The sequence below is a fragment of the Thunnus albacares genome, chromosome 5 (genome assembly GCF_914725855.1).
Source record: "Thunnus albacares chromosome 5, fThuAlb1.1, whole genome shotgun sequence".
NCBI classification, from domain to species: domain Eukaryota; kingdom Metazoa; phylum Chordata; class Actinopteri; order Scombriformes; family Scombridae; genus Thunnus; species Thunnus albacares.
The window spans coordinates 10,859,821-10,884,332 of NC_058110.1; the positions used below are offsets into that span (position 1 = coordinate 10,859,821).

The following is a 24,512-nucleotide window of genomic DNA, read 5'->3' on the forward strand; positions in this document are numbered from 1 at the left end:
TTCAAATTGAGAGTGTAAAATGAGTGCCTTGTGATTCTCTGATGACTGCTATGTTATTTACCAACTTGAAATCTGACTCATCCCCCTAGCTCTGAACAGTTCAAATGAAACTGACCCAATCAGTGATCCAACTCAGCTGGTGAGTGGGTACAGTGTACACTCAGCTGCAGCCCAAACCCCAACCTGCAGCAGCGTGTTAATGTTATGCTGTATGTGTATTAAAGGTGTGAGTGTGGGTCTGTGTGCCAACTCAAGTGCCAGAATTTCCCCCCAGCATCCCTCCAACTCTGTATCAAAGCCCTCACACTGTCTTTATTCCCATAAGTTGAACGTGCAGAGAAGCAGCCAGCTGGATAGAAGTGGAGTAATGAGGACCTTTGGTGACAGTCCTGCTGTGTTAAAGAGACCAGCAAGTCCCTCTGACTCTCTCCACGCATGAACTGAAGAAAAACTCTTTTCTTTCTTCAAATACACACAAAATTGCACACTCCTTACAGTATTCTCATGAAAAGCTGCCTATTCTAAGGGCAACCTTTATACCAGTGGGGTGGGTGTTTTTTTTGGGTTTCTTTTAACGTAAATGCCAATATCTATAGTTAGGGTCGGGGCTCCATAGGACTTTATTGAACCTCAAATAGATTTTTAGAAAATGAAACTTTTATGAATCCCTCATCAGGTCTATTTACATTTAGGTTTCGAGAGTTTCGGTTTCGTTTAAATTTACAGTATCATATTCTCTAGCAACATGCTCCGAAGCCTCTGAAACAGCATTTGGATCACCATGAGACACTAAAACTCTGCAGCAGAAGGTTTTGGAAAGCGAGTTGAGGTAGATTACTGTGCAGGTTTCACAAACTGCTGAGTAAAAATCCACTCACTCTGATCAGATATCTGAAGAAAAAAGAACAAAAACATTCTAACTGGGGGAACTTCTGTTCTATCTAGTAGAGAACAGTGATAATGACTGAAGATTTTTACCAAAAGGCCATTAAAGACATGTTTGACAGTACTCAAGAGGAAGATGAAGAGACAGAGAGGGACAGATGAAGACCAAAGCAGTCTTAATATGTCTGTGCTGCATCAGAACTTCTTTTCCCTTAACCTAACCTATGCAGACTCATTCACCTCCCCCTCTCACAACCACCCGCCAAGTCTCTCCACTTGGACCATTAATTCTCCCAGCATGCTCTGGGCTTGTGTGCAGTGGACGGATGGCGATGAGAGCACGGAGGGGGAGTGGAAAGGAGAGGGGGGGGGGGGCAATGTGCTGTGTGTGTTTGTGCTCACAAGCGGGGAAGAGCTGACAGATCTGGCCCAAGGGTTGCACAGGGTTGTGTGTGTGTGTGTGAGTGTGCAGCTAGGTCTGCGGACGAGGAGCGGCACCCAGCAGATTCCCCCTCCCTAACCTGGATGGCCTGCCTGGTGTGTACACAGCAGGCCAGGCAGGCTGAAAATCCTGCAGGGGATCAACAACTTTCAACAACGCTGTGAAGGCTGCAGGCAGAGAAAACAGTGAGGATGCACAGAGTGTACAGATAGATGTAGAGACTGACACAAGCCGGAGCATCATAGTAGACTAAGGCTATATTTGTCAGTATATCTGCAGGAAACTGCCTTTTTCTTTAAAAAAAACAACAAAACAAACAACCTATTAGCTACTTGGCTACCTTGCGAGGCAGCTGGATTAGTGAGATCATGACATCACAAGATCACATGAGATTCCATCTTGTCAGGATTCAAGTTCTGCACTTGTGTCCTATGAGGATTCTCGTGTGATCTTGCGAATCCAGCTGCCTGGCAAGGTCAGATACGATAGACGTTGATAGACAGATGGTTCATCCAATCACCTGCCAAGTATTTTTTGAAAGTGCCTGCTCTTTTCCAAACAGTTTCCAAGGACGACTTCTCAGATGGTTCTGTGTAACAAACCATCTGGTGCGTTGGGTTAGCCACTTGGGGTTTCTTGTTGCAATATCATGGATATCATGCACTGTCGGATTTGATATTTATTTTGAAATTAATCTGAAATGAGATTTCTACAGGAAGACCTAAAAGTAATAATCCTTGACAAAATTAGATGAATACATTTCCATTTTGCATTGCCTAAAGCAATCTGCCCACACATTTAGATTGACATCTATCTGATTCATCTGATAAGATATCAGATGAATACAATATATACCGTAATGTGTATTTGTAAGTAGGTCCATTACATTTACAAATGAATGACTGAAGCAAATACTCTGTGAAATATAAAGGCATGCAACAAGTAGGCTGCATCTGTTACTTTAGAGTGTCAGAAACTGTAGTGAGACAGCTTGAGGAAGATTGAAAAAATAAAAAGTAGTATACATCTTTACATCGAAAATTACATTTTTCTTCAAAGGCCCTGACTAACCACATGAGTGTTTTCAGTGATTCTGGTTGATAAGACATCAGGTCAGATGCAAATATGTCGAATAATTAAATTTGACTCAATTTGAGAGAAAACTTACAATCATCCGAGGGTTTCACTCCAATTATTAAAAATACCGAGCCAAGAGAAGGAAGAAAATAAGAAAAAGAATTGGAAGTTCCTGGTAAACGTTGAGACTGAGCAGCCACACAAACTATCTTAAACTACACATATGTGCATGTTTGGTGGTAGCATTTGTGGAGAATAAACAGGAGGTGAAAATTTGCCTTGCGCTCATTTTGAATGCACCTTACAGTTTTTCTCGATCGCTTACACAGTATAACTGGGCCTATTAACTAAACACTCCAAACCATGATGCCGTCTACCAAAAAACAGACCCATTTCCCTAAACTATAAACATTATTCCCCTGTTTTCACTCAGGTGCTCATTTAGAAAGCACTGGCATTCAATATCATTAACTGAAGTCATCACAGCTGGAACCCCATTAACACGCAATTCCCCAGGTAAAAACACTAAGAGTCAAATTGTTCACACACCAATCAGAACCTCAGAATAGATAAAAGGGCCGCGGGTCAGTTCACTCGTCTTGGATCAATGGATCCACAAAGAGCTGAGGCAGAATAAATGTCATTTCTTTCTTTATGTACAAACTGTTTTTGTTTTTCATTGGTTTATATTGTATGTATCAAATACATGGAAATTATTTTACTGTATTACAGTATGTTTTTTATCAGTTGCATATTTTACAGTACATTTACTTTTTCACTCAATTTCAGTGTATTTTAATACAGTACATGTAAAATTTTTGAAAATGCATACATGTTGTGTCTTTATATTGTGTTCATCATGTAAAGAGATTGTTCTGGGGGAAACTCATAAGTGCCATCATTCATTGCAGTATCAGGTTTTTACAGTAGTGTTTTGAAGTTTGGTTTAGATGTAAGATTACATGGTTTTAAGTGGAGAGTTTGGTTTTGACATGGAGGTTTGAAGTTTGTGAAGATGAGTGAGCAGTTATGTATTTGTGTTTAGAGTTTTGGGGAAATGGAGCATAATTTGTAATGTTACTTAGCAATCAAGAAAAACTGTAACATGCAACAGCTGGAAAGTCACAGAAATGTCAGTCAAGCACAGTTTGTACCCGCCCACGCAGAAGAGTTCTAATCAGGATGCAAGAAAAAGCTGCTGTGTGGGTGGACCATAGCTGTGGAGGGCATATTCAGGATTATTCCCATCCCTGGCAAATCACTGCTGAAAATGACACAGTTCATATATTGATCTGTTGTAAGTGTTTACTACACAGAAACCTTCAGTTTGTCCCACTGCTGCCTTCAAAATAAGCCTTAAAAAACTTTAATTTGCTATTACCTAATGACCATATTAATAGCTTTCACATAACTGTGAAAATTTAACACCTGTTGACTAAGTGAAATCAGTTACATGAGCTATTTTACATGAGGTTAACAGCAGGACACCAAACTGTGTCTCACATATCTCTCAGTCTTTGAGTACTTAGTGCCACAGTGAGAAATAGAGGGTTAGAGAGTGAAGGAGCTTATTTGTCTTATGGACCACCTATCATAAAATGGGAGAAAGATTTTGTCTTTGATGGGAGAAAAATTATGGAAATTGTAAAAGCACATCATTCTCTGTGATTCTTTTTTTTTTTCAAAAAGCTGCAGTTGGCAAATTTGCATGTTTGGGAACTCAACTTCAAAATGTCTGAATTGCTGCTTAATCCATTTACCAGGTCAGTGCGCAAAGAAATCTGGACACGCTGCTGTTTAGAAGACACATTAAACTTCTGTTGCTCTCAGGTTTTCATATGTATTTTCCAGTGTAAACGTTATTTCCTGCTAGTGAAATATACACAGTGCCAGAAAATAATCTGAAAGAAGATCTCTCTGAGTTGAGTTGATAGATGGCTGTTCTTCTGTTGTTGTTGTTTTTTAAACATCAAATCTGATCAAGTGTAGCTGTAAAACTGGCTAGATAGATGGATAGAAACACATTTTCTGAGACCTAATAAGTGCATGAGGAGACATGAAAGGAATGTCCACTCACCGCTTAAACAGGGTTAAGGACTTCAATGGGTTTCTGGGGAACTTCTACACAGCAGAACACAGAATCACAACGCTGAATAACTGCAGCGGCTTTGAAGCTCAAAGTCAAATCCCATATTCTCTCTCAACCCCTTTGTCTGTCCCCTCACACACACACTCACAGACTATTTCCAAAGACTCATACTGAACAACCACAGAGCAGTCAGTGGATCATTGATCTTGTACAATACTTGGATCATTCATATCTTTATAGATCACATAAACTGAAGCCAATAAAGAGCCTGTTCAACATTTTACAATAACATTAATTTTATAAAATTACAATTAGAGAGTGAAGGAAGGCACTTCCTCAGTCAGGATCAGTAAGATATAGAAGATTAGTCACTGTATGATAACTGCAATGATAGTTTCTTGACAACAGTGCTGTAAATTATATGCAAGAAGGTATGATTTGTATTCAAAACTGTGGATAACTCACAATGTAGTCCTGAAAAACACAACAAGTCAATTTATCTTTCAAAAGCTAGTTGCTTCACATATTTGATTCAGAGCTTAAATCATAGATACGATATGAATGAAAGTTTAACTGGGAGATTCTGACTACTAAAACTGATGTGACGTGATCAGCTACATTGTTTCACTAGAAAAGACTTTGTTTTACTGAACTGCAAAAACACAAAGTTCACTCATGATGGTATAGAGTGGTGTCACAGAGTGGTCCTTCTTTCCTTAACAAAAAAATCTCTGTCACCTTATGTGTAGAACATAGTAACTAGACAATAGCTAAGAGTTTGGCCTGTTACTTGTAGCACTAACATTAAGTACAGTACCACTCAAAAGTTTGGACACACTTTCTCATTCAAGTGAATGGGAAGGTGTACAAACTTTTGACTGGTACTGTAGCTCCAGCTGGTATTAAATAGGAGTGAGGAAAGATAAAAGATTCAATAAGACATTTGTTAGCTTTGTACAGTAGTCTTGTGTTTTTCGTCAACTTGGACCAGGATATAAAATTGAGCCTGGTATCAGAATCCAACCCTAAATGAAAACACTGTTTACGCATTCTGGAGAAAAAACTCCGTAATTACTTCTGTGAAAGGAATTGATGACATCCAGATATGGTTTTGATGTCTCATGTCCTTTAAAGAAATCCACCAAGAGAGAATGTCAGAGATCCTACAATACAGTATGTGGTTGAAGCTCATCAGGTCGGACAGGGCTCTGCAATCATTTTCAAAGACTGACACATGAAAACAACGCTGGACAGGAGAGGAATTTGTGGAAGGACACACCGAAAGAAAACACTATTAGGAAAAAAACCCATAACTGCGTTTTTTATATTTTCTTAAGGCCACACTGAATACAAACAGTTCTTCTCAACAATGAAGCATGGAGGCAGTAGCAGATAGTTTACTGCCTCGGGGCAGGAAGATTCACAACCACTGAAAAAAGAAAAAAAAAAAAATCAATCATGATACTACACATTTTCCAGAAAAATATGCCTGTATGTGATGTGAAATGATGTAGGTTGGTCAGACACCTTCACAGTGACCCCGAGCAAAGCAACACAAGGCCTTCAAATTGGTAACAGAAAAGCTTATTATATATAATAATAATAATTATAACAATAACATAATAATATATAATAATATGTATAATTTCAAGTCAAAATCATGACATTAGATCTACTGAAGTACTGTGGCATAACTTCAATTGAGCCATTCACACACACAATTGCAAAATGTGAATGAACTACCACTGCCTCTTTAAGAGAGAACGGTCATTTTCCTCTTGTGAAGGTCTGGATTATAGCTACAATTATTGATTATTGCTATCAAAAGAGAGTCCATCAGTTACACAGTCTTAGAGTGTGGAAGCTAAAAGCAGCAGTCATTTATTTGTTGGCCATCTGGGGGAAGCAAAACAAACTGAGACATTGCTGATAACATTCACATATTGTCCCTCTTACAAAATGATGTTGATTTGATTAGCAACCAATTGCTTATTTACACATCCAGCAGCCATGGAGCAACGCCGTCATTCATTTAGAGTTGTGTCTGTCGTGCTAGATGTACAACTTTCTTCAGTTAATGTCGAACTTTATCTTGCACATATTGTATAATCTTTTATTCCATTGTTAATATAAAATATATCAATAGTGCAGCTTTAAAGAAATATAACTTTACTGAACAACAATCACTGTGGCCACACATGGTAATTATGGGATAATGGCAGATTGAATTACTCTTATTTTCCCATGTTTTTCTTGAGCCATCATTGGGTGACATTAATGAGATTGAGTGGTACGACACCACAAACAGAACACAACAAACATTTCCTTTCTGTTTACTTATTGTTTTACTTTTGTGATAAAACCATTTAAATGTCAATTACACAATAAAGTACTGGTTATACCAGAGGCTGAAGCTGCAAAACCCTTGGGTGTACTTAAGTGTGTTTTATTGCTTAAGAAATCAATTGAATGAAAAAAGACCAATATATCTGCACACTTATCTCCATTTCACCAATGTGCATATGTTTTGATCTTTTTCCAGTGCTGTTTTTTGCTTCCAGCGCCCTATTGTTTTGTGCTAGTATGGTTAAATTTGTTGCTTAAACATCAATAGCATTACACAAAATGAACAACTCTCCAATAAAAAACAAAGTATCTCAGACTGTTTATGTGTAATTGTTTTCTCAGCCTGTGTTTATAACTTGACATATGAAACTTGTAATTTGGAAGCAATTAGAGCAGAAATGCAGAACATCTCCAAGTGCTCACAAACCTTTCTCATATCTGCCTGTAATAATTACACCACAATAAAGCTAATTCAGTGTCATGGCAGAATTTCCAATGGATCCATTCAGTTTATCTAATCTTCTCGAGTTGCAATTTTATGAGAAACTATAATATCATCTTCACAGATTGTAGCATGTAATGTTTTTGAGGTTCAGCAAGTAAAGACAGATGTGTCAGATGTTGATGCTTGAGGAAACAATTACCTAGTTAAACCTTGAGAGAAACAGTGAACTTTAAACTCTTAATCCTTTGAAATTAAAAAGGGCAGCTTTAGTAGTTCAGCAGTTGTCAGTAAAAAGGTGAAGAGGCTCCCAGCCATAGAGTATATGGAAGGAAGGATCTGTCTGAACGTAGGAAGGATTTGTGGAAGAGCACACTGGATAATACAGACTGAGATAGACGCAGAGACAGACAGAGAAATATTGACAGAGTTAGACTGGAGTGTGTGTCTGGGGAATGGAGAATAAGGGTAGGCGTAGGAACGAAGGGAGGGGGGCATTGTTTGTGTGTTCAATATCACGCTCTGTCAGAAGCTGTAATATCTCTTCCATTTCATTAGTTGCTACATGAATAGACTTGACATCAATCAGCGCCCGCTCGGCTGATTGAAAGAGAAGTGCCTAAGCATCAGAGAACATCATGGAGAATCATGGAACAAGCTTGCAGTTTGTAGGCACCGATTGTACGATGTTAACCTGGAGAGCAACATTATAAATGCATTTTCCCACCTTCTGACAAGGACATGAACACACCAAGAAATATGAAGTTGTCAGTCATTGTTTACTGTGATACATTAGCTATCTCAAGTGAGTTTCAAGCCTCTGCAGCTTCATTCAATGCTAATACGAAATGGATACAAATGGTTGTTGGTATTGTAGGAACAAATCACAGTCCATTTAAAATATTGATCCCACAAGTTGTCTGTAAGATGCTCACAGTGCATCCAAACTGTTGGGACTCGAGTACGGAAAAAGCCAACAGGAAGGACAGCTTCATTCACCAACAATATTTAAGAGTCCACAGTGGCGAAACACAGGCATGACTGTGTTACAGAGAGAAAGTGAACAAAATCTTTTTTTTATTGCAGCGGCGGATCCTTACCAGAGTTGACAGTGCCGTCTTTGTTGATGGAGGCCAGTACACAGGGAAGTGGATCGCCAGCTTTCTGCTGAACCGTGTCACCGGTCAGTAGTTTGAGCTGCTGCGATGTGACTGGTGGGAAGCGGTAGAACTGGAAGGTGAAGTAGATGTTGTCAGGCCAATTAGGACCGACCCCCGCTGTTGGTATTCTGTCAAAAGACAAAGGTTGATGATTATTCAGAAAATAAAGATCATCCATGGTGCTTTATATGAAAATAATATGGCAATGTTGCATGTAAAAAAAATTTAAAAAATACAAGTGCTTGATTTACTACCCTGAGTAATATCAAATGAATGCTAACTGTGATATTTTTATTACAAAATTTATGTGGGGAGTGGCAATCATATTTGAAAATTTATGGATGAAAATATCATTAAAAAACTGGAAGAGTAAATCACATTTCAACTATGATTTACCACGGACAATTCCATGAATGAAAAAAATCAAATATGCATTTCTTGCACGTCTTACCAGCCGGTAATTCAGCTTCACTGCTACTTACAGCTTGAGGGGGTAAATCACACCTCAAAAGTGGCTATAAATTAGATAGCTGATTGAGTAAGTACAAACTCACCATTATACCTTTGATTTATAAGAAGTGGGTAGCTTAGCTTCTTAATGAAAACTAAAGGCAGCATGAGAGCTAGTCATTAGATCTGTGGCAGACAGGAAATATTCTCTTTATATGTACAAAAAAGTGCATATTGTATTCTAGTTCATCTGTTAACACAAAGGGAATTGTATGTATGCTTTGTTTACTCCTTTTCACACAAACACCACCCTCAGAGTGTGATTTCACACACACACACACACATATACACAGACACAGACATAAACACACACTTCAAACTGCGGATGGCCCACAAAAAGTCCCGGTGAGCCTGCAAGCACTTGATTTAGCACCACACACATTAAATAATGAGCGAGTTTCAGGATGAGCCTCTTTCTGTTTCCGCCTGATGAATAGATTAGCAATCAGTCATCGGGCATTCAATAATGAGGAAAAAAGAAAAGAGGCGTTTGAAAACAAGCAGGGAGTGCTGGGAGGCCCCCCCCCCCCCCCACGACCACGGACAGGCTGTCAGAGCCGGAGGTTTCAAAGTAGAATCTAATAAGAGCAGAGTGTGACCTCCCAGTCAATCACACACACACTGATATTCCACTGTTAAAGATGCTGCCGTGTTCCATCTTAACAGAGAAGCCGGCATTAATATTCATTCTGTAAACAGACAAGATTGATAATTATGGCGCCTAGGTGAGAGGTAGAAATTACACTGCCTATCCACGGGCTCCCCGCTTGCCTGAGTGCTACTGCTGCTGCTACCTAAACCTCCTGCCTACTATACCTGTTTGTCATAATTATGAGGTAACCCCCCCCACCCGAGCCACAGAGCCATGCAATTTATGTTGAAGTGTGTGGGTTCAGGTTGCACTTCAGATCTCCTTAAGGAGGCCTTGAAAAGAAACCAGAAGAATCAAATAAGCTCTCACACTGTCACAGCACACAAATTAAAGTAAAAATCCATATTTTCTGATGTTAAAAATATCTTTGTTTCACTGTCTCCAGCTGATAATATGATAGTGTCACCCAGAGGCTTTAAATATTTATTGTTGTAATCTCAAGCTATAACTAGGTCTTCCTACCAAACTTCCTTCCAACTCGCCTGCAGAAAGGAAGTTCATTGTCAGCCTGTTCGGAATAAACAGAATAGTAATGCTGTAGTGCTGGTAGTGCTGGGAAAAAAAATGGGAAGATGAGAAGAGCTTAACATTTTGATATTCATTCATACTGAAAACAAAGCAGATCTTTCCATTCACACATAAGGACGTGGAGCGTTGAGGTTAGCGCGCAGGAAGTCACAGCGGCGTGGTGCTGAGTGTATGATGAACGAGACAGATGTGAGTTGGGTTTATCAAAATGCTGACAATGCAGTTGACAAGACAGACGGACGCAAACAGTGGTGTGTTTTATACCATCCTTCAGCAGCCCCCCTCCACTGTCAGCCCCTGACAGAAGGGACGCTGGCTTCAGGGTTTTTCGTGATGGGTCGTTGACAGAGGCGCTATCCAGCCTGTGCTGATGGGAAATGTGTTTATGTGTTATTCTGCAACTGTGAGCATATGTGTTTGGGTATGTACTTGACATGTGAGTAGAGGATGACTGGCAGGACTTTATGCCCGTTTTGAGTGTATTTGTATCTTGGCTTCAGTTCAATACAAAAAAAAAAAAAAAAAAAAAAAGAAATCTCATGGCAAGCAGGGCGGTGTCCTTGGCTGTCAACCAAAATGCATGAAGGATGTATCTATTCCTGTATACACTTAAATGGCCACTGGCTCAGTGTTCAGTAATGTGGGTAAACTGCTGTCAAATCAATGACTGCTCTCTTTTACTTACAATACAACAATGTTGACATTCCTGGAACCACAAATAATTAAATTTACTTCAGCACTGCAGCTTCATGTGACCCAGCACTGCAAGCCTCACCTGGTAAACGCTAGAAACTGGAACACCAGCAGGTTGCCCTGTAGAGGGTCAGTCTCTTCACGTTGGGGGTCAAAGGGCACAGGCTCTGTGGGGTCCAGGACTTCTGCCACCTGCCCTCTACAGTCCACGATGTCAGGGAAGCCAGCAGAGTGGAGGTGGGCCAGTGAGCTCCTGGAGCTGACTGAGCAGGAACTAAAGGAGAAGGTTTAAATTAGAAGCAAGGTCCCAGAATAATGAGCACACATCAATCACTCACCAAGCTGAAAAGGCCTCAGCAAACGCTGCTTCTGATGCTTCATGAGCAGCAAGCGGTAATGTGTTTAGTCCCCGCTGCACCGGCCTCACTTAGATGATTTGTGGTTGTAAACGAGGCAGAGAAAATGTTGAGATCTGAGTGGAATTCTATGCTGTTTTATCACTTCAGACCCGGCTCTGTTTATCTTGGATCGGTTCCATTCTGGCTCAAGATGTTTGCCTTTTAGGAGATGCAGTGTAACGTCAATTTCCGCACCTCATCCAAGTTAAACACGCCTGGACTTTCCAAAAAACGCGATGAAACAATGATGAGCCAACATGAGGACGTCAGTAATATCCGTCAAGTGGCGGCACCGTGAGAACACTTACAGGGGAGAGACAACGGGTGCCAAATCGCTCCCCTAGGATTTTCAAGCATAATTGGCAGTTATCTCTAATCATAGTGGCCACCTGTTTTTCCGCAACTGTGGTAACATTCATAACTTATACTTTCAACGCTGACACCAAACACTCTGGGTATGATAAACACAGTGTACAGATGGCTGGCTAGAGTGCAAGCACGGGAAAATTAACGATAATGTTTGAGCTCATCATAACAGTAACGCTGCCTGTGTCCAGTTGGTAAACAGTCGGGTCCACAGCGACCCATTTGTGAAAGAATGAAGCCCTGATCAAACTAATTAAGGCAACAACAGTGAAGAAGACAGTCGATTGGGTTTTCCGCAGCGGATGTGTCAATTTCATGCCTTTCCTCATTTCCCCATCGCTCAAAGTTATATCTTAATTTAGCCCCAGTGGATTAATATTCAAGCCATCATTTTTTATTTCAAAGGAGGTTCAATCAGATATGCACAGCAACTTCAATTAAACTTCTTTAGACTTCATTGTTCTTCTTAAAAAAGTGGGTCATTCCACACCGAAAACAGTCAAAAAGATGTTTTGGCTCCGAGTGAAGAGGCAGAGATGTTTCAGCCCACTGAACTGAACAGCATCGTGTCTGGATCCAAACTCTGGGATTGGGAAACTGTTTCGATGCCAGCTGCTTATTTACAGACTCTCTGTGCTAATGCGATGCCTTGTTTCCCAGTTACTGTGCCCATTATTTGCAGGAGTGTTCGCTCTCATTTGGTATCCCACCTCAACAGACCAGGCTGCATTGCTGCTATTATTATGACATCCTCTCCAAACTCTATTATTAGCTGCAGTGTAAACTGTGAGCCCATTTCATTTCACTCTGCACCACTAAATCAAAGTCAAAACCTCTTTCTTACAGCTGGATTTATTAATGAATTTTCACAGTAACAAACAATGCTGAGACCATTACCCAAAGTGGGACGTAAAGGCTGACAAAACCACTTCTTTAAATTGGCTGAGCTGAATTCTCCTCCTTACTGACAACACTGCCATATTACCAAGTGCACAGGCTGCCAATTAGTGAGCCGATCAATATCCCTCTGTAGATAGCAAGACAGTGAACTATTGTGGTAATGAAGTACCGTACAAGGTTCACACTGAGATACGGGGCCAGATAAAACAGTAACATGTTGAAAGGGTGTTTAAAGTGGCTTGATTCAATAACGTCTCCTATCAAACAAGAGTTACTCTCATGCCACCCTAATGGGCTACGCTGGAAAGGTTAACCACTCCAGAAACTATAGTGAAAATACAAAAAGAAAAAATATGTTGCAAACTATGTATTCATCTAATATATGACTATCTTCAGGAAGGCCAGATGGCCAAATCATAACAATTGTACGTTTCATATATCTGGTGCACGTCCTTTTTATAATGAGACGGCTGTCCAATAATTCAGTTCCACTCAAGTATTCAGTTAATGGATTTTCAAGCCTCCACATCATGAACATCTATAATTATGTTGGCCACTGTTTACCAATTCATATATAGCTGACCTTTTAATTGTAATTCCTGTTGTCCGGCTGATGCCAACACAAACATGCAGTGTTATTTCCTTTACTTCTCACAAAAGACAAAAAGCAGCTTTGGGTGTCGGAGAGCAAAATATAAGATATCAATGGTCTCAGATACTGGATTTAAGATGTATTTTTGCAAATAACTAAGCTAAATAAAGGAGGCAAAATGAGACCATTTCCATCTGATGAGTAATGATGATTAAAAAACAAAGAGGAAAGCATGAAAAAAGGATGCAGTGAAATTAAATGTTTAAGGAAATGATGTCCAGCATGCATGCCTCTGGTGTGTTACTCTTGTCTCAAGTAGACAATAGGAGGGACTCACCTCGGTGCATTCATCCCAAGAGTGATGACAGGAGCGTGGACGGGGGTGAAGGGCAGCTCCTGAAGTTGGTCTCCTTCATCCTGAGCTGAGGGTGACACATCCCTGTCCAGCTGAAGATCCATCTCTAGGTGGGCAATGTTGCTGACAGCTGAGCAGGCCTAGAACACAATGGGATGATGTGTATGCAGGAAAGTCAGTAGTGCATAAATGAAGAGGCTCTTTGAAAAATAAAAAGAAGGTAATAATATATATAAATATAATAATATGAAAAAAAAATATTCAAATATATTCAAATGTTTCCAAACTTTAATTATGGCCAAGATGAATTAGAATCACAAAATGCCAAATATTTTCTGCTTCCAGCTTCACAAAAATGAGAATTTGCTGCTTTTATCTGAAATACTTTTAAGGTGCTGGGAGCATTTTTCACATTTTTCTGAGAGCTTACAGCTTTAACATGTCACTCAAAAAATTATTGACCGATTACTCAACAATATAAATAATTATTAGTTGCTGCCCTGGTACATAAGAGCATCACAGAGCCTGATTCAGGACCATGATACCGAATCAGTCTGATGGAACCAGGACATTTTAGTCACTCATGGGTTTACAACATTTAAGAGAGTTGAAAATCCAATTTCATCTAATGGTAAGCAATCATCTCAGCTGATTTCAGGATGGCAAAACAATCTTTGTGTGTAGGGGATGTAAAGTAATGAAAAAACATAATTTACTCTGACAGAGAGAGGTCTCTTCCATTTGAGTCAATGCAGACCATTTAAAATCACAGCTAGTGCAGGATTTCTTCCTTGCCTGCCAACTGGAGTGCTGTTCAAATCTACGATTTTTTTTGCCTGCCAAATGCAGAAAGATTAAAGACGACTGAAACGTCATATTTTCTTAGGGACTTTTTGCATAAGACAGTTGAGCAAGAATAAGAAAAGACCTGCACCACTTGCAAGACTGTCACATATGGCTATGGACTGTCAGTACCAGATGCTTCAATTAGGTAAAGCACTGACATGCAGTTTATAACCAGTTTCAGAACAGAGACCATATAAAACTCAAACAAGGGGACAAACTGAATAAAGTAGTCTGCAGACTGTTCAGTCAACCCCCAGCGCTTCACCTCTAGTAAACAGATAATACTTTGTCAATAAACACAATTCGAGAGCTCAGATCAGTGTGCAGAGTCTTTTTTTTCAGTCTGTCCCTCTCATACATGTGACTGTTAAATTCACTATGAGATAGTCAGAGCAGCTAGCCACTTAGAGTCATGACAGTCTCATAAACTGCTGGTGAACATGTAGTGTAACTATTCACATCATAGCTATGCAGCCGGCTATCAACAACGTTACTTTTTGACTTTGAAGTAATATTTTTAAACATGTTGCAAACATGTTTTCATAATGTAGACATTTTACACAGCATGCAAAACAAAAATTCTAATTAATTGCATTAATGTGACATATCACCCTACTTTGTACCCCCCTGTTTTTTGATTGCCTTCCATCCAGTGTGTGTATTCATAAGCATATAGCTTGTGCTTCTATGAAATTACAAGTTGATTACCCATAAATGTGCAACACTGATCGTACTGTAGTACAGTCACTCGGCAGAATGTGAGATGATTGGCAGCTGGATGCAAGGAGATTACATGGAAAGTAAATTTGTGTTTTTGAGGCCTGGAACAAAGCAGCACAGCAGTATGAGAGGAAGCTAGTATTGAATTTGTCAGAACTGATTGTAGCAGCTCTAACTCCACACTTACAGTAAACAAAACACAGAAGCCATATGTCAAAGAGATGAAAAAGAGATTTCCCTGTTCTGGGTTTACTTGGTCCTTGTGAATGCCTGCACTGATTGTAATGACTTATCTGGAAGTTACAAGCTATTAAATAGCATTGCCCTTCAAAATGCAAACTGAAGTTTAGGAAACAATACTGTCCTCTCAGTACTGGAGCATCTTCATAGCATTTATCAGGATAGGAGTCCATGTTTAAGGCTGCAGCTTTTCTGCATTACAGTTTATTCATAAGCAACAAACTGATATGTTTTGTAGATGAATGAACAGGTGACTTGTGAATCTCAGAGACTGTCTTTTGTCCTTTTTTTTTTAAAGTGACGTGTGCAAAACTAGGGGACATTTGGAGCAGAAGGTGTGACTCCATCTTAACAATCACAACCAGCCTAATTATAGTCATCATTTACAGTATGTTGGTTTGAATTTGGAGATTTGACTTGGGTACTCCTGGATGTAATGTTAACTCTGTGCACATGTTTCTTTTGTGTTCTACTTTTTATCGCTAGTGTTTCACCACACTGGATTTTATCTGCATTTGTGCCTCTTGTTTCCTGCAAAGACCTCCATGACAGACCTGTTTGTTAAAAACACTCTATAAATAAACTTGACATGAAGACAATAAATCACCAAGAGAAAGTGGTAAGGTGTGCCAATGCAATTTCTCAAGCTATCTGAAGGCAAGGACATGAAAAGACTCAGATAGTATAACCTTTAGGGAAAAAACAAAGTGAAGCATGAAAGTCTCTAATACTGGATTCACTGCAAGCAGACATCTTTCAAGACTCCAGTGACCTGCTGTCACCCAGTTTCTACCCACATCTAAATCAGTCTTTTACATACAGCAAGTGCTCATCACAAAACCACATCACAGTTAAACGGGATCGAGTATTTTGACGGACTGCACAGTGTTAAACTGCCTGTTTCATTTCATGTTATTTGTTAATGAATCCCATGAAAACACTAAAACCAACAATGTGTTAGTCCATCTCTCAGTACTTTTTCCAACTCTGCCTGCAGCTCCAAGTCTTTTGGGACTTTTTGGAGTTTTTAGCAAATATTACTCAAAGAAGAGTAAATAGTGCATTTGATGGGGACTATTTTTAGCAGCAGATTGTAACCTTAAGTGTTGCAGTTCAACATCTAAAATAAATCAATACTGAATGAATATTTACTTGGGTTTGAATGGAGCTTTTCTTTCAAGGAAATTTCTATTTCTCTTTAATTAGAAATGTATTTTTATTTATTTATTAGGGAATTACAGACCTGTAAAGTAAAAGCTAAAGTTATCTTCCTTTTTTTTTTTTTTTCAACACTATCCCTTAGTGACAAGTTAAAAGCCTTTAAAAACATTTTTTGTTAATGCTTTGACTTTGAGGCACACTTACATTTAATCTGCTTTTCAGTTTCTCTATTTAACAGCATCATTACTTGTTTTCTATTTTTGCTTCTTTCTACTTAACAATATCCGCTATTTAGGAAAAGAAAAAAAAAACTGTTGATGCCTGTGGACCAGTTCAACATTTCAAAGTTTTTTGTGCTAAACATTAATCCCCTTTTCATTGTCGTTGACTGACACCCAGCTGGAGGGGCACAGATAATTAGCGAAGGAGCGATAATGGTGTCATTTTCCAGTCAAGTGTTTTTTTTTCTTGGTCTTTGACACATGTGTACGGTTCAGTTGGCCTATCAGCGGACATGCATGGCTGTGCGTTATGGGGTTTTCCATCAAACATGCCGGTAATAACCTCAACCAAAGTCACACCGCAACATGGGTACAACATGCACATCCATGTTCCTCTTCTGATCAAACAGCCAGCGATTTAATAACCTAAGAGGATGCCGAGGGTTGGTGTAGAAGCCTTAGCAGGTTTAAAAGGCTCCAAGTAATGGCTTTATACTGAACCTGCTGCCACCAAGCCTACGCAGTGTGATGACATATGAGTGACTGCTTTTTATAGGCAGGTGTTTTCAGGTTACGGACAAAGGACAAATGGAGGTTTAAACAATAAATTCTGCAAGTTGATTTAATGAGTCAATATATGCAAAGAGAATGTCACATAACAGTACTATAACTCAAATCTAATAGCAACCAGTTTACTAAGGATATCATTTTATTTACATACTCATGCACAACTTTAATACACAACTTCGATGGCACTATATAAAATCCAAATGAGCTTTCTACAGTATCAGCTGCAGAGAATGAAACAAGCAACAAAGTTCAAGCAAATGTCACCTGACTTTATAAGATAATATTAAAAACAGCTTCAGGATATGTCCCTTAAAGCAAGTCCGTGTAACTTCTGAAAGACAAAACAACACTTTCATTTTCCTACAGATGATAAGTTGAATTCAGGAGCGATAAAACACGACCTTGCTCATTTCAATACATTCAAGTGTTTTGTGACTATGGTCTTACTTGGTCTGGTATGACCACTAGCTTCTGGTTGATGTTTTAGTATAATCATTATGTTATAATTCCAGCCCGTGGCCACAATGGCCGCTGTTTCACTTTAACTCTCTGCTAGTCTGTAGATTAACAACCCCGAGCTGTTGTTTTATGATATCTACATATCCCTCAAGGCTAAAGAGCACAAATATATTTCAGTATTTCACTTCAAAGTGGGTGAATTATCCAAAAATACTTCATCTTCAAATGAATAAGCTGTTCCTGACTAACAGATTAACAGAGGCAAATTGTTGCTGTAATAAAACAGTCCAGTATTCCCCCCTCTTGCCCAACATTATAAAAAGATTTAAAAAAGGGGGCACGCAGATGACTACAAAAACATCTGCCATCTTTTATAGAATAACACGTTAACACGTTGGCAGCAGCACTATAAACAATTGGTGAATCAGAATAAAATCCCCAGTGTAGGAGTTCAAAGGTTAATTCTAAAAATACAAGAAAATGCAAGAATTTTACTTTCAATTTCAGGCTAAATTATGAAAAAATTAACAAATTTAAAGGTTGCAGTATTATTTTGGTAGAGATGTAAAGAAGTAAGGACACAAGTTAATGTTGATTCAGAGTTTCAGTTTTAAAACTATTGAAACATTTTTAGTAAGTATGTGTAAACAAATCAAGACATAAACAATTTGTAGGCATAAGCAGATACAAATATGTATGTTTTAAGCTTTGGGTCACGAGTCACAACAAAGTGACAAACGTTTCTTATTTCATCTGTACCTGCATCATATTTCAGGATATAGATAAGCAGATTGAAATTTAACCAGAGGAGCTGGGTGTTCTTAACTTTGGACCACCAGTGTAACTATACTGTAGATGTAAATAAAACAAATAAGTTCTTCTCACAGTTTTTCCATAGCACAACCTAGTCATGGGGTTTCAAAACCAAATTGAATTGTGCCTTTTTTAGCCATATTGTGCTTCTGATTATTTTGTTATCTCCAGTAAGCCTGATCCACAGTTCCTGGATTATTCCTGCAATATGATTCATAGCTTAAGCTATATGGATTTTGAGCATGAAATATGGAGAAACCCATTAAAGCTACTGCTGTCTAGTTAGAATTTCAGCAAAGTCCTTCTTAGCTGTGCCGAGGCTTACAAGCAGGTGGACTGGCCAGGACAGCTCCCACAACCTACTGTGTTAACAAAGAGAATGAAGAATATACAACAGCCCATAATAAATAGATACTTTCCAAAGCCATGACAGCATTAACAAATAACACAGTGATTCACTGTGTGCACATGCAATGTTAAACTGCTGGACTAAGATTTAATTACAGTTACTGCTACTTCTGTCCAAATCCAGAATTCATCATGTCTGCAAAGGGCCTCAAACAATCTTTCTGCTGACATCAAGAGAGCGGACTCCAGGTGCTGGCCAAGCTGTCCTGGTGAAGATGGAGATAAGAACAAAGGGAAAACTCTCCATTTATTAGTTGATCAACCCTCGTTCCTGGTCACGAGCTTTGGGTCAAAAGCAAAAGAAATATGTTGTGGTTACAAACCAAAATGAGTTTCCTTTGCTGTCTTGGCTCACCCTTAAGGAGTCTGGAGTAGAGCCACTGCTTTTTCACCTTGAGAGGAGCCAGTTAAGGTGGTTTGAGTATCTGATAAAAATGCCTCCTAATGTCTCCCTATTAAAGTTTTTCAAGCACACTGGGAGCAGAACCTGGAGCAGACCCAGAAAACAGTGGAGGGATTATATTGTATATCCCATTTGGCATGAGAACACCTTGGGGTAGTACAGGAGCAGTTAGAGGAAGTACTGTAGCTAGGCAGAAAAGTACTCAGAGATGCATTACAGGATCAAGATCTCTGCAGTAGTCATATCCATGGCAACAATTAACTTCTTAAGTCCAGTCTCTTACTGCATTTTATCCCCTTGCAGACTAGTGTCCTTGCAGGCTTTATGTGAAGACAGCTGGCACTTTAGACATTTATACTACTGTAGGTATGACAGAGGTCTACGAGGGTCCAGTCAGAAAGTAAAGAAGGTGGATTTATATTCAGCCACACTTTACAGCACCATCAAACCAGCATGAACTGAACTGAACTCTGAATCTCTACACTATTAAAACATCAGCAATTTATGCTGTTGAAGTGATGTTTTTTCCACATCAATGAGAAAAAAGTACACATCATAAGGGAACATGCAAACTGATTTTAATAAGCAGAACAAGAGTCAGGGTTAATCCCAGGATTATAGCATTTTGATTTATTCTCCATTCTGTGAGATTTTACCAGTTTCTTTTGTGCAGCATGCTGATTCCCAAATATATGCATCTTTGTGGGTGAACATAGTTTAAATTAGCAAAGACAAGGTGGCTTTCAAATGCAAAATGAACTAGGGAGGAAAGGTTAACCTTGCATCATTTTAGGAAATTATTCAACAGAATTATTAAAATTAGCATGGTATAGCTGACATCCTCATTTCTTATATTCCCAATGATGGGACTTTTTCAGACGCATAAAACTGGTTAGCAGTAGACACAGTCAGATATATTCTCAGATGTTATTTCCATTATCATTTCTGTGCTTGATCACTGGGATATACGTGTTTTCAATTTTACAGAGCTGGGTAAAACAGCAATTGCTAAAAAACTTATGTTGGGTTTAATCTACTTGGAATGCCTTTGTATGGTCTTGTTGGTTCACAAAAATGTCCACTAAAATGATTTTAAGGTGACCCACTAAAGCCATGAATTATATTTCAAAATGGGGGTTAATACAGAAATGATGCAGCTAAATTATGAAAAAAAGGGTAAACCATTAACAGGACAAGGTGAATTAAACATATTTTCCCAGAGGGCAAAATATGAGGTCATGCAGGACCCTGGACACCTTTAGAAAATTGAAATAGTCTTTGTAGAAAGATTTGAAAAGCCAAGTCAAAGAATAATGTTTCTTTTGATTATAAAGATGAAAAGGAGCTGCTCCAACACCTCCAGCAGCTCCAGTAGCTCAAAAAACAAAGAGTGTGCAGGGTTGGAGTTCATTTTAGAGGTTTTGTGTGTGTATGTGTCTCCATGGGTATGAGACTGGGAGCAGAGTGCTGTAAAGGTGAGTGTGTCTTTGAACTCAGGGAATGACTGTCTGTATATCCTTGGGGATGCATAAAGGCTTACGAACCATGTTGTGTGTTTATGTGTTGTTGTGTTGTTGTGTTTGAATGCGTACCTTGTGTGTAAACGCATCTATGAGTCCCCTTTTCCTTAATGCTTGTGTATTTTCCTCAGCATGTGTGTGTGTGTGTGTGTGTGTGTGTGTGTGTGTGTGTGTGTGTGAGTATGGGGGTGGAAATCTTACGACATGTGACAGCTGGTGGGCCGATGCCAACGGGGAAGGATGGAGCAGAGAAGGAAATGACTGTTGCCACGGCAACGCTGAGCTGGAGTGGCTGATAGTCGGGTAGCGTGAAGTAGCTGCCAGCTGAGACAGTGAGAGCTGCAGAGAAACAATGCAAATGATTTGCTGTTATTATGATTATGAACAACAGGGCTCAGGAATATACTTTACGCCAGAGAGACACATGTGCCATCTCATATGACAACAACAGACCATTACATTGCTTTGGCACTTAGAACCCTCTCTCACTCTTCAGCGCTGTCAACTCTCAGCCTGTCAAATTAAAAACTGTTTGTCTGCTCTTCTGATGACTTTTGACTGGAAACAAAAGAGAATGTAGCCCATGATTTGAGAGTTGTTGTTCCAGTTGTGTTGAAGATTCCCTCTAGGCAAGTTGTAAGACATTAATAAATACTTTGCTTCGAATAACCTTCGTGATCTGATATAAATTTTCGGCAAAAAAGTTCCATTACTTAGTTTAAAAAATACTTTTAACTAATTTAAAGTAAAAAAGTTTTCAGGTCTCCACATTATCCTTGTATATGTTGCATATTAGACCATGATTGGCATCCAAATTACCCGTGATGTCACAAAATCCTGTTCATACATGCCTCTCTTAAACTCAGATTTAAGCACAGAGAAACTTTCCCCCTTCAGGAGATGAATGTGAAAACAGCCTTGCAGTTTGCACATAAATCATTCTGCACAGTGAATCTAAAACATCCAAGTAAAGTAATAATGAGCAAAACACGTTTTTGAGCAAAGGGTTATACATGGGTGGCAAACAGATGTATCAGTCACTCCCTATTATGGATTTTTATTAATAATAAACTATGACAGAAAAACCACTGAGCAGTATGTCCCCTCTGCTTAAAGTGCCATACTGTTCAGGTATGGCTGAGCAGTACAGCTAAAGTCAAGATTGTTCAAGCTTGAAGTGCAGTACTACTACCACTAGATGTACAGTTCAGGACTTATATAAAACTAATGTTTTATATAAAACATCTGGATGGATGTACGTCAATACTCACATAGTAGCTGGGGAATTAATTTAGCTCAACAGCATCAAGAAACAGGCCTTTGTTTACCGGGGATTATAATCAGAGACAGTCCTTTATTCGTAATCTTCCATGTTTTATATACAGTAAATATTTTTATCATATTTTAGTCAGAAGTCTCCCTGTTTTTGGACTTTGGACCAACACGTAACTGTTGGTAAAACCACAACTTGTTGTTATTACACTTTTTTGTGCAAGTTTAACCAGCAAGAATTAAATAGAGAGCTTTGGTGGTCCTGGTAGGCGGATTTTGTTACTATCGGACAAAGCCAGACAAGCTGTTTCCCCCTGTTTTTAGTCTTTATGCTAAGCTAACCCAACCGGCTGCTGACTGGCTTTATATTTATTGTGCAGACATGAGAGTGGGTATTGATCCTGTCATCTAACTCTTGGCAAGACAGTGAGCAAGCGAACACTTCAGTTCCATCAGTGCAACAAGTCATGTCATTCTCACCACTCTGCTGCTCTGACTTTCTTTTTTTAACATAAATACTGTTGTCACTCAGTAATTCGACTTTTCTGTTCTGATTTCTCTTAAGCTACCGTCAATGAAACACAGCATTTAAGGTTAGGAGTTGATGCGGATGTTTCACATCGAAAGCCGCATTATAGCCTCTGAGCTGCTGAACAGCTTTTTAGGTGAAACAGGAGGTGCTGAGTATCACTGATAGTAGCTTAACATCTAAGTGTAGTGAAGTAGAAGCAATTTGAATAAATTAGTTAAAGAAATCTCTATCTCCGTTAAAAAGAGAAATTCTGTTATTGTGCTAATTAATGCTGTGGACAAGTATTTAATATTTGAGCCATACTAATACATGTAATTCAACTTTGCCTCAATGTTTTTTACCGAGTCTTTATTAGCAAAAGGTCTTTTTTTTCAATTTGTGCCCACTATATTCACCAAGCAATGTCCTTTATGTGAGGTAATTTATACTGTTCAAAAGAAAAGTTCATTTTTTGAAGTCTATTCTCAAACAACATGCACATGCCCATATGTACATGGACTCAGTTTTCCAGCAAAGTAATTGTTTCTCCTGGTCATACTGCCCATGAAGAGACCCCTTCTCAGTGCAATCTGTTGTTTGCGATGCAAATACAGCAGATGGGGGACAAAATCCACAGTCTTTGTTCTGTGCAAAAATGAATTCTACAGTTTAGCTGAAGCTAATATGAGGCTTCAGTAGTCTGCGTTAGACAAATCAGGTGATTATCTTCCAAAGTTATAGTCTTTTTGGTACAAAATTCCTTCCTCGTTGTGTTTTATCACTTACATGAAGAAAGTAAGGTATGTGCGTGTGACTTGACAATTCTCTCATTATTTATTAAAGACATAATATAAGAAAGCCTCAATGTTCTCTGCAAATTTGTAATGTGCCTGCCTAGTGATAGTAGGTAATATTCTTGTGGAAAAGTACATTTTCACAAGAAATTTCACATGTGAATTCCTCTAATCTTCAACACTTTGTGTTATCTGGATTAGATTAGCTGTGGCAGCAAACTAAGAGGATCTTAGACGTCCTTTTCCCAAACCACCTCCAGCTCCTCCTGGGGGATCCCGAGGCATTCCCATGCTAGACAGGATATATTATACCTCTGGCGTGGGTCTGCCTCAAGATGTCCTCCCAGTTGGATATCCACGGGGAGACCAGATGCTGGAAGCACATCGGCTCTCTACGCAAAAGAGCAGCAGTTCTGCTTTGAAGTCCTTCAGGATATCTGAGCTCTTCACCTTGTCCCTGAGGTTTAGCCAAGACATCCTTTGAAAGAAACCTATTTTGGCCTTTTGATCATGGGAATATCTGATGAACATGACTATCCAAATGTTCCAAATGGGAGTGATTGGAGTGTTAATGATTTGAATTATAAGGGCTGCAATACTTTGGTTTAGTATTATTTAAGTGACACTTTTAGATAAAACTCGTAAGATTTGTCACTTCCCACTGGGGAAGAAAGGGCACCTCACTTGGGGGAATAGGGCAGTATTCTCAGTTCTAGCCCACTTCATAATTTAGGATATGCTAACCATCAGGTTCTTCTTTGAATTGTCATAAGGAAACTGGAGATATAAAACACAACGCCCCCTATGCAGTAGATATTTTTCTGTCAGCATCAAACATTAGTTTGATTATTTGTAATTTCAGACAAAGCTGAGTTTATCTTGTTAGGTAACAGAGAAACAAAGCTTCAATGTTGAAAACTATTATTAGACTGCAAGAGGCCAATATTCCCCAATAACCCCAATGTGCCTTTCAGTTGGCCTCATCTAACAGGCTGTTTGTGAGTGTTATTGAATCTGCTGGGGTCAAAACAAATGGCTCCCTGAGAGACAATAAAGATACCGCATTGAACTGTATTGAGTAGTAAAAGAGGAGATGTTCAACTTCACTCCCCCATTGATCTTGAAGACACACACGCTCA

The 24,512-nt window shown here is 39.1% G+C and overlaps 1 protein-coding gene across 3 annotated transcripts in view; it reads right to left on the minus strand.

Annotated features, from left to right (window-relative positions):
* nphp4 (nephronophthisis 4) overlaps nt 1–24,512 on the minus strand; it is a 168,273-nt gene that overhangs the window by 43,707 nt on the left and 100,054 nt on the right. For all 3 annotated transcript variants that reach the window (XM_044351856.1, XM_044351857.1, XM_044351855.1), the window contains exons 12-15: nt 20,998–21,135; nt 13,418–13,575; nt 10,907–11,098; nt 8,382–8,569 (exon numbers count right to left, since the gene is read on the minus strand). In XM_044351856.1, coding sequence (XP_044207791.1) covers nt 8,382–8,569; nt 10,907–11,098; nt 13,418–13,575; nt 20,998–21,135 — 676 coding nt within the window. The remainder of the gene's footprint in view (nt 1–8,381; nt 8,570–10,906; nt 11,099–13,417; nt 13,576–20,997; nt 21,136–24,512) is intronic.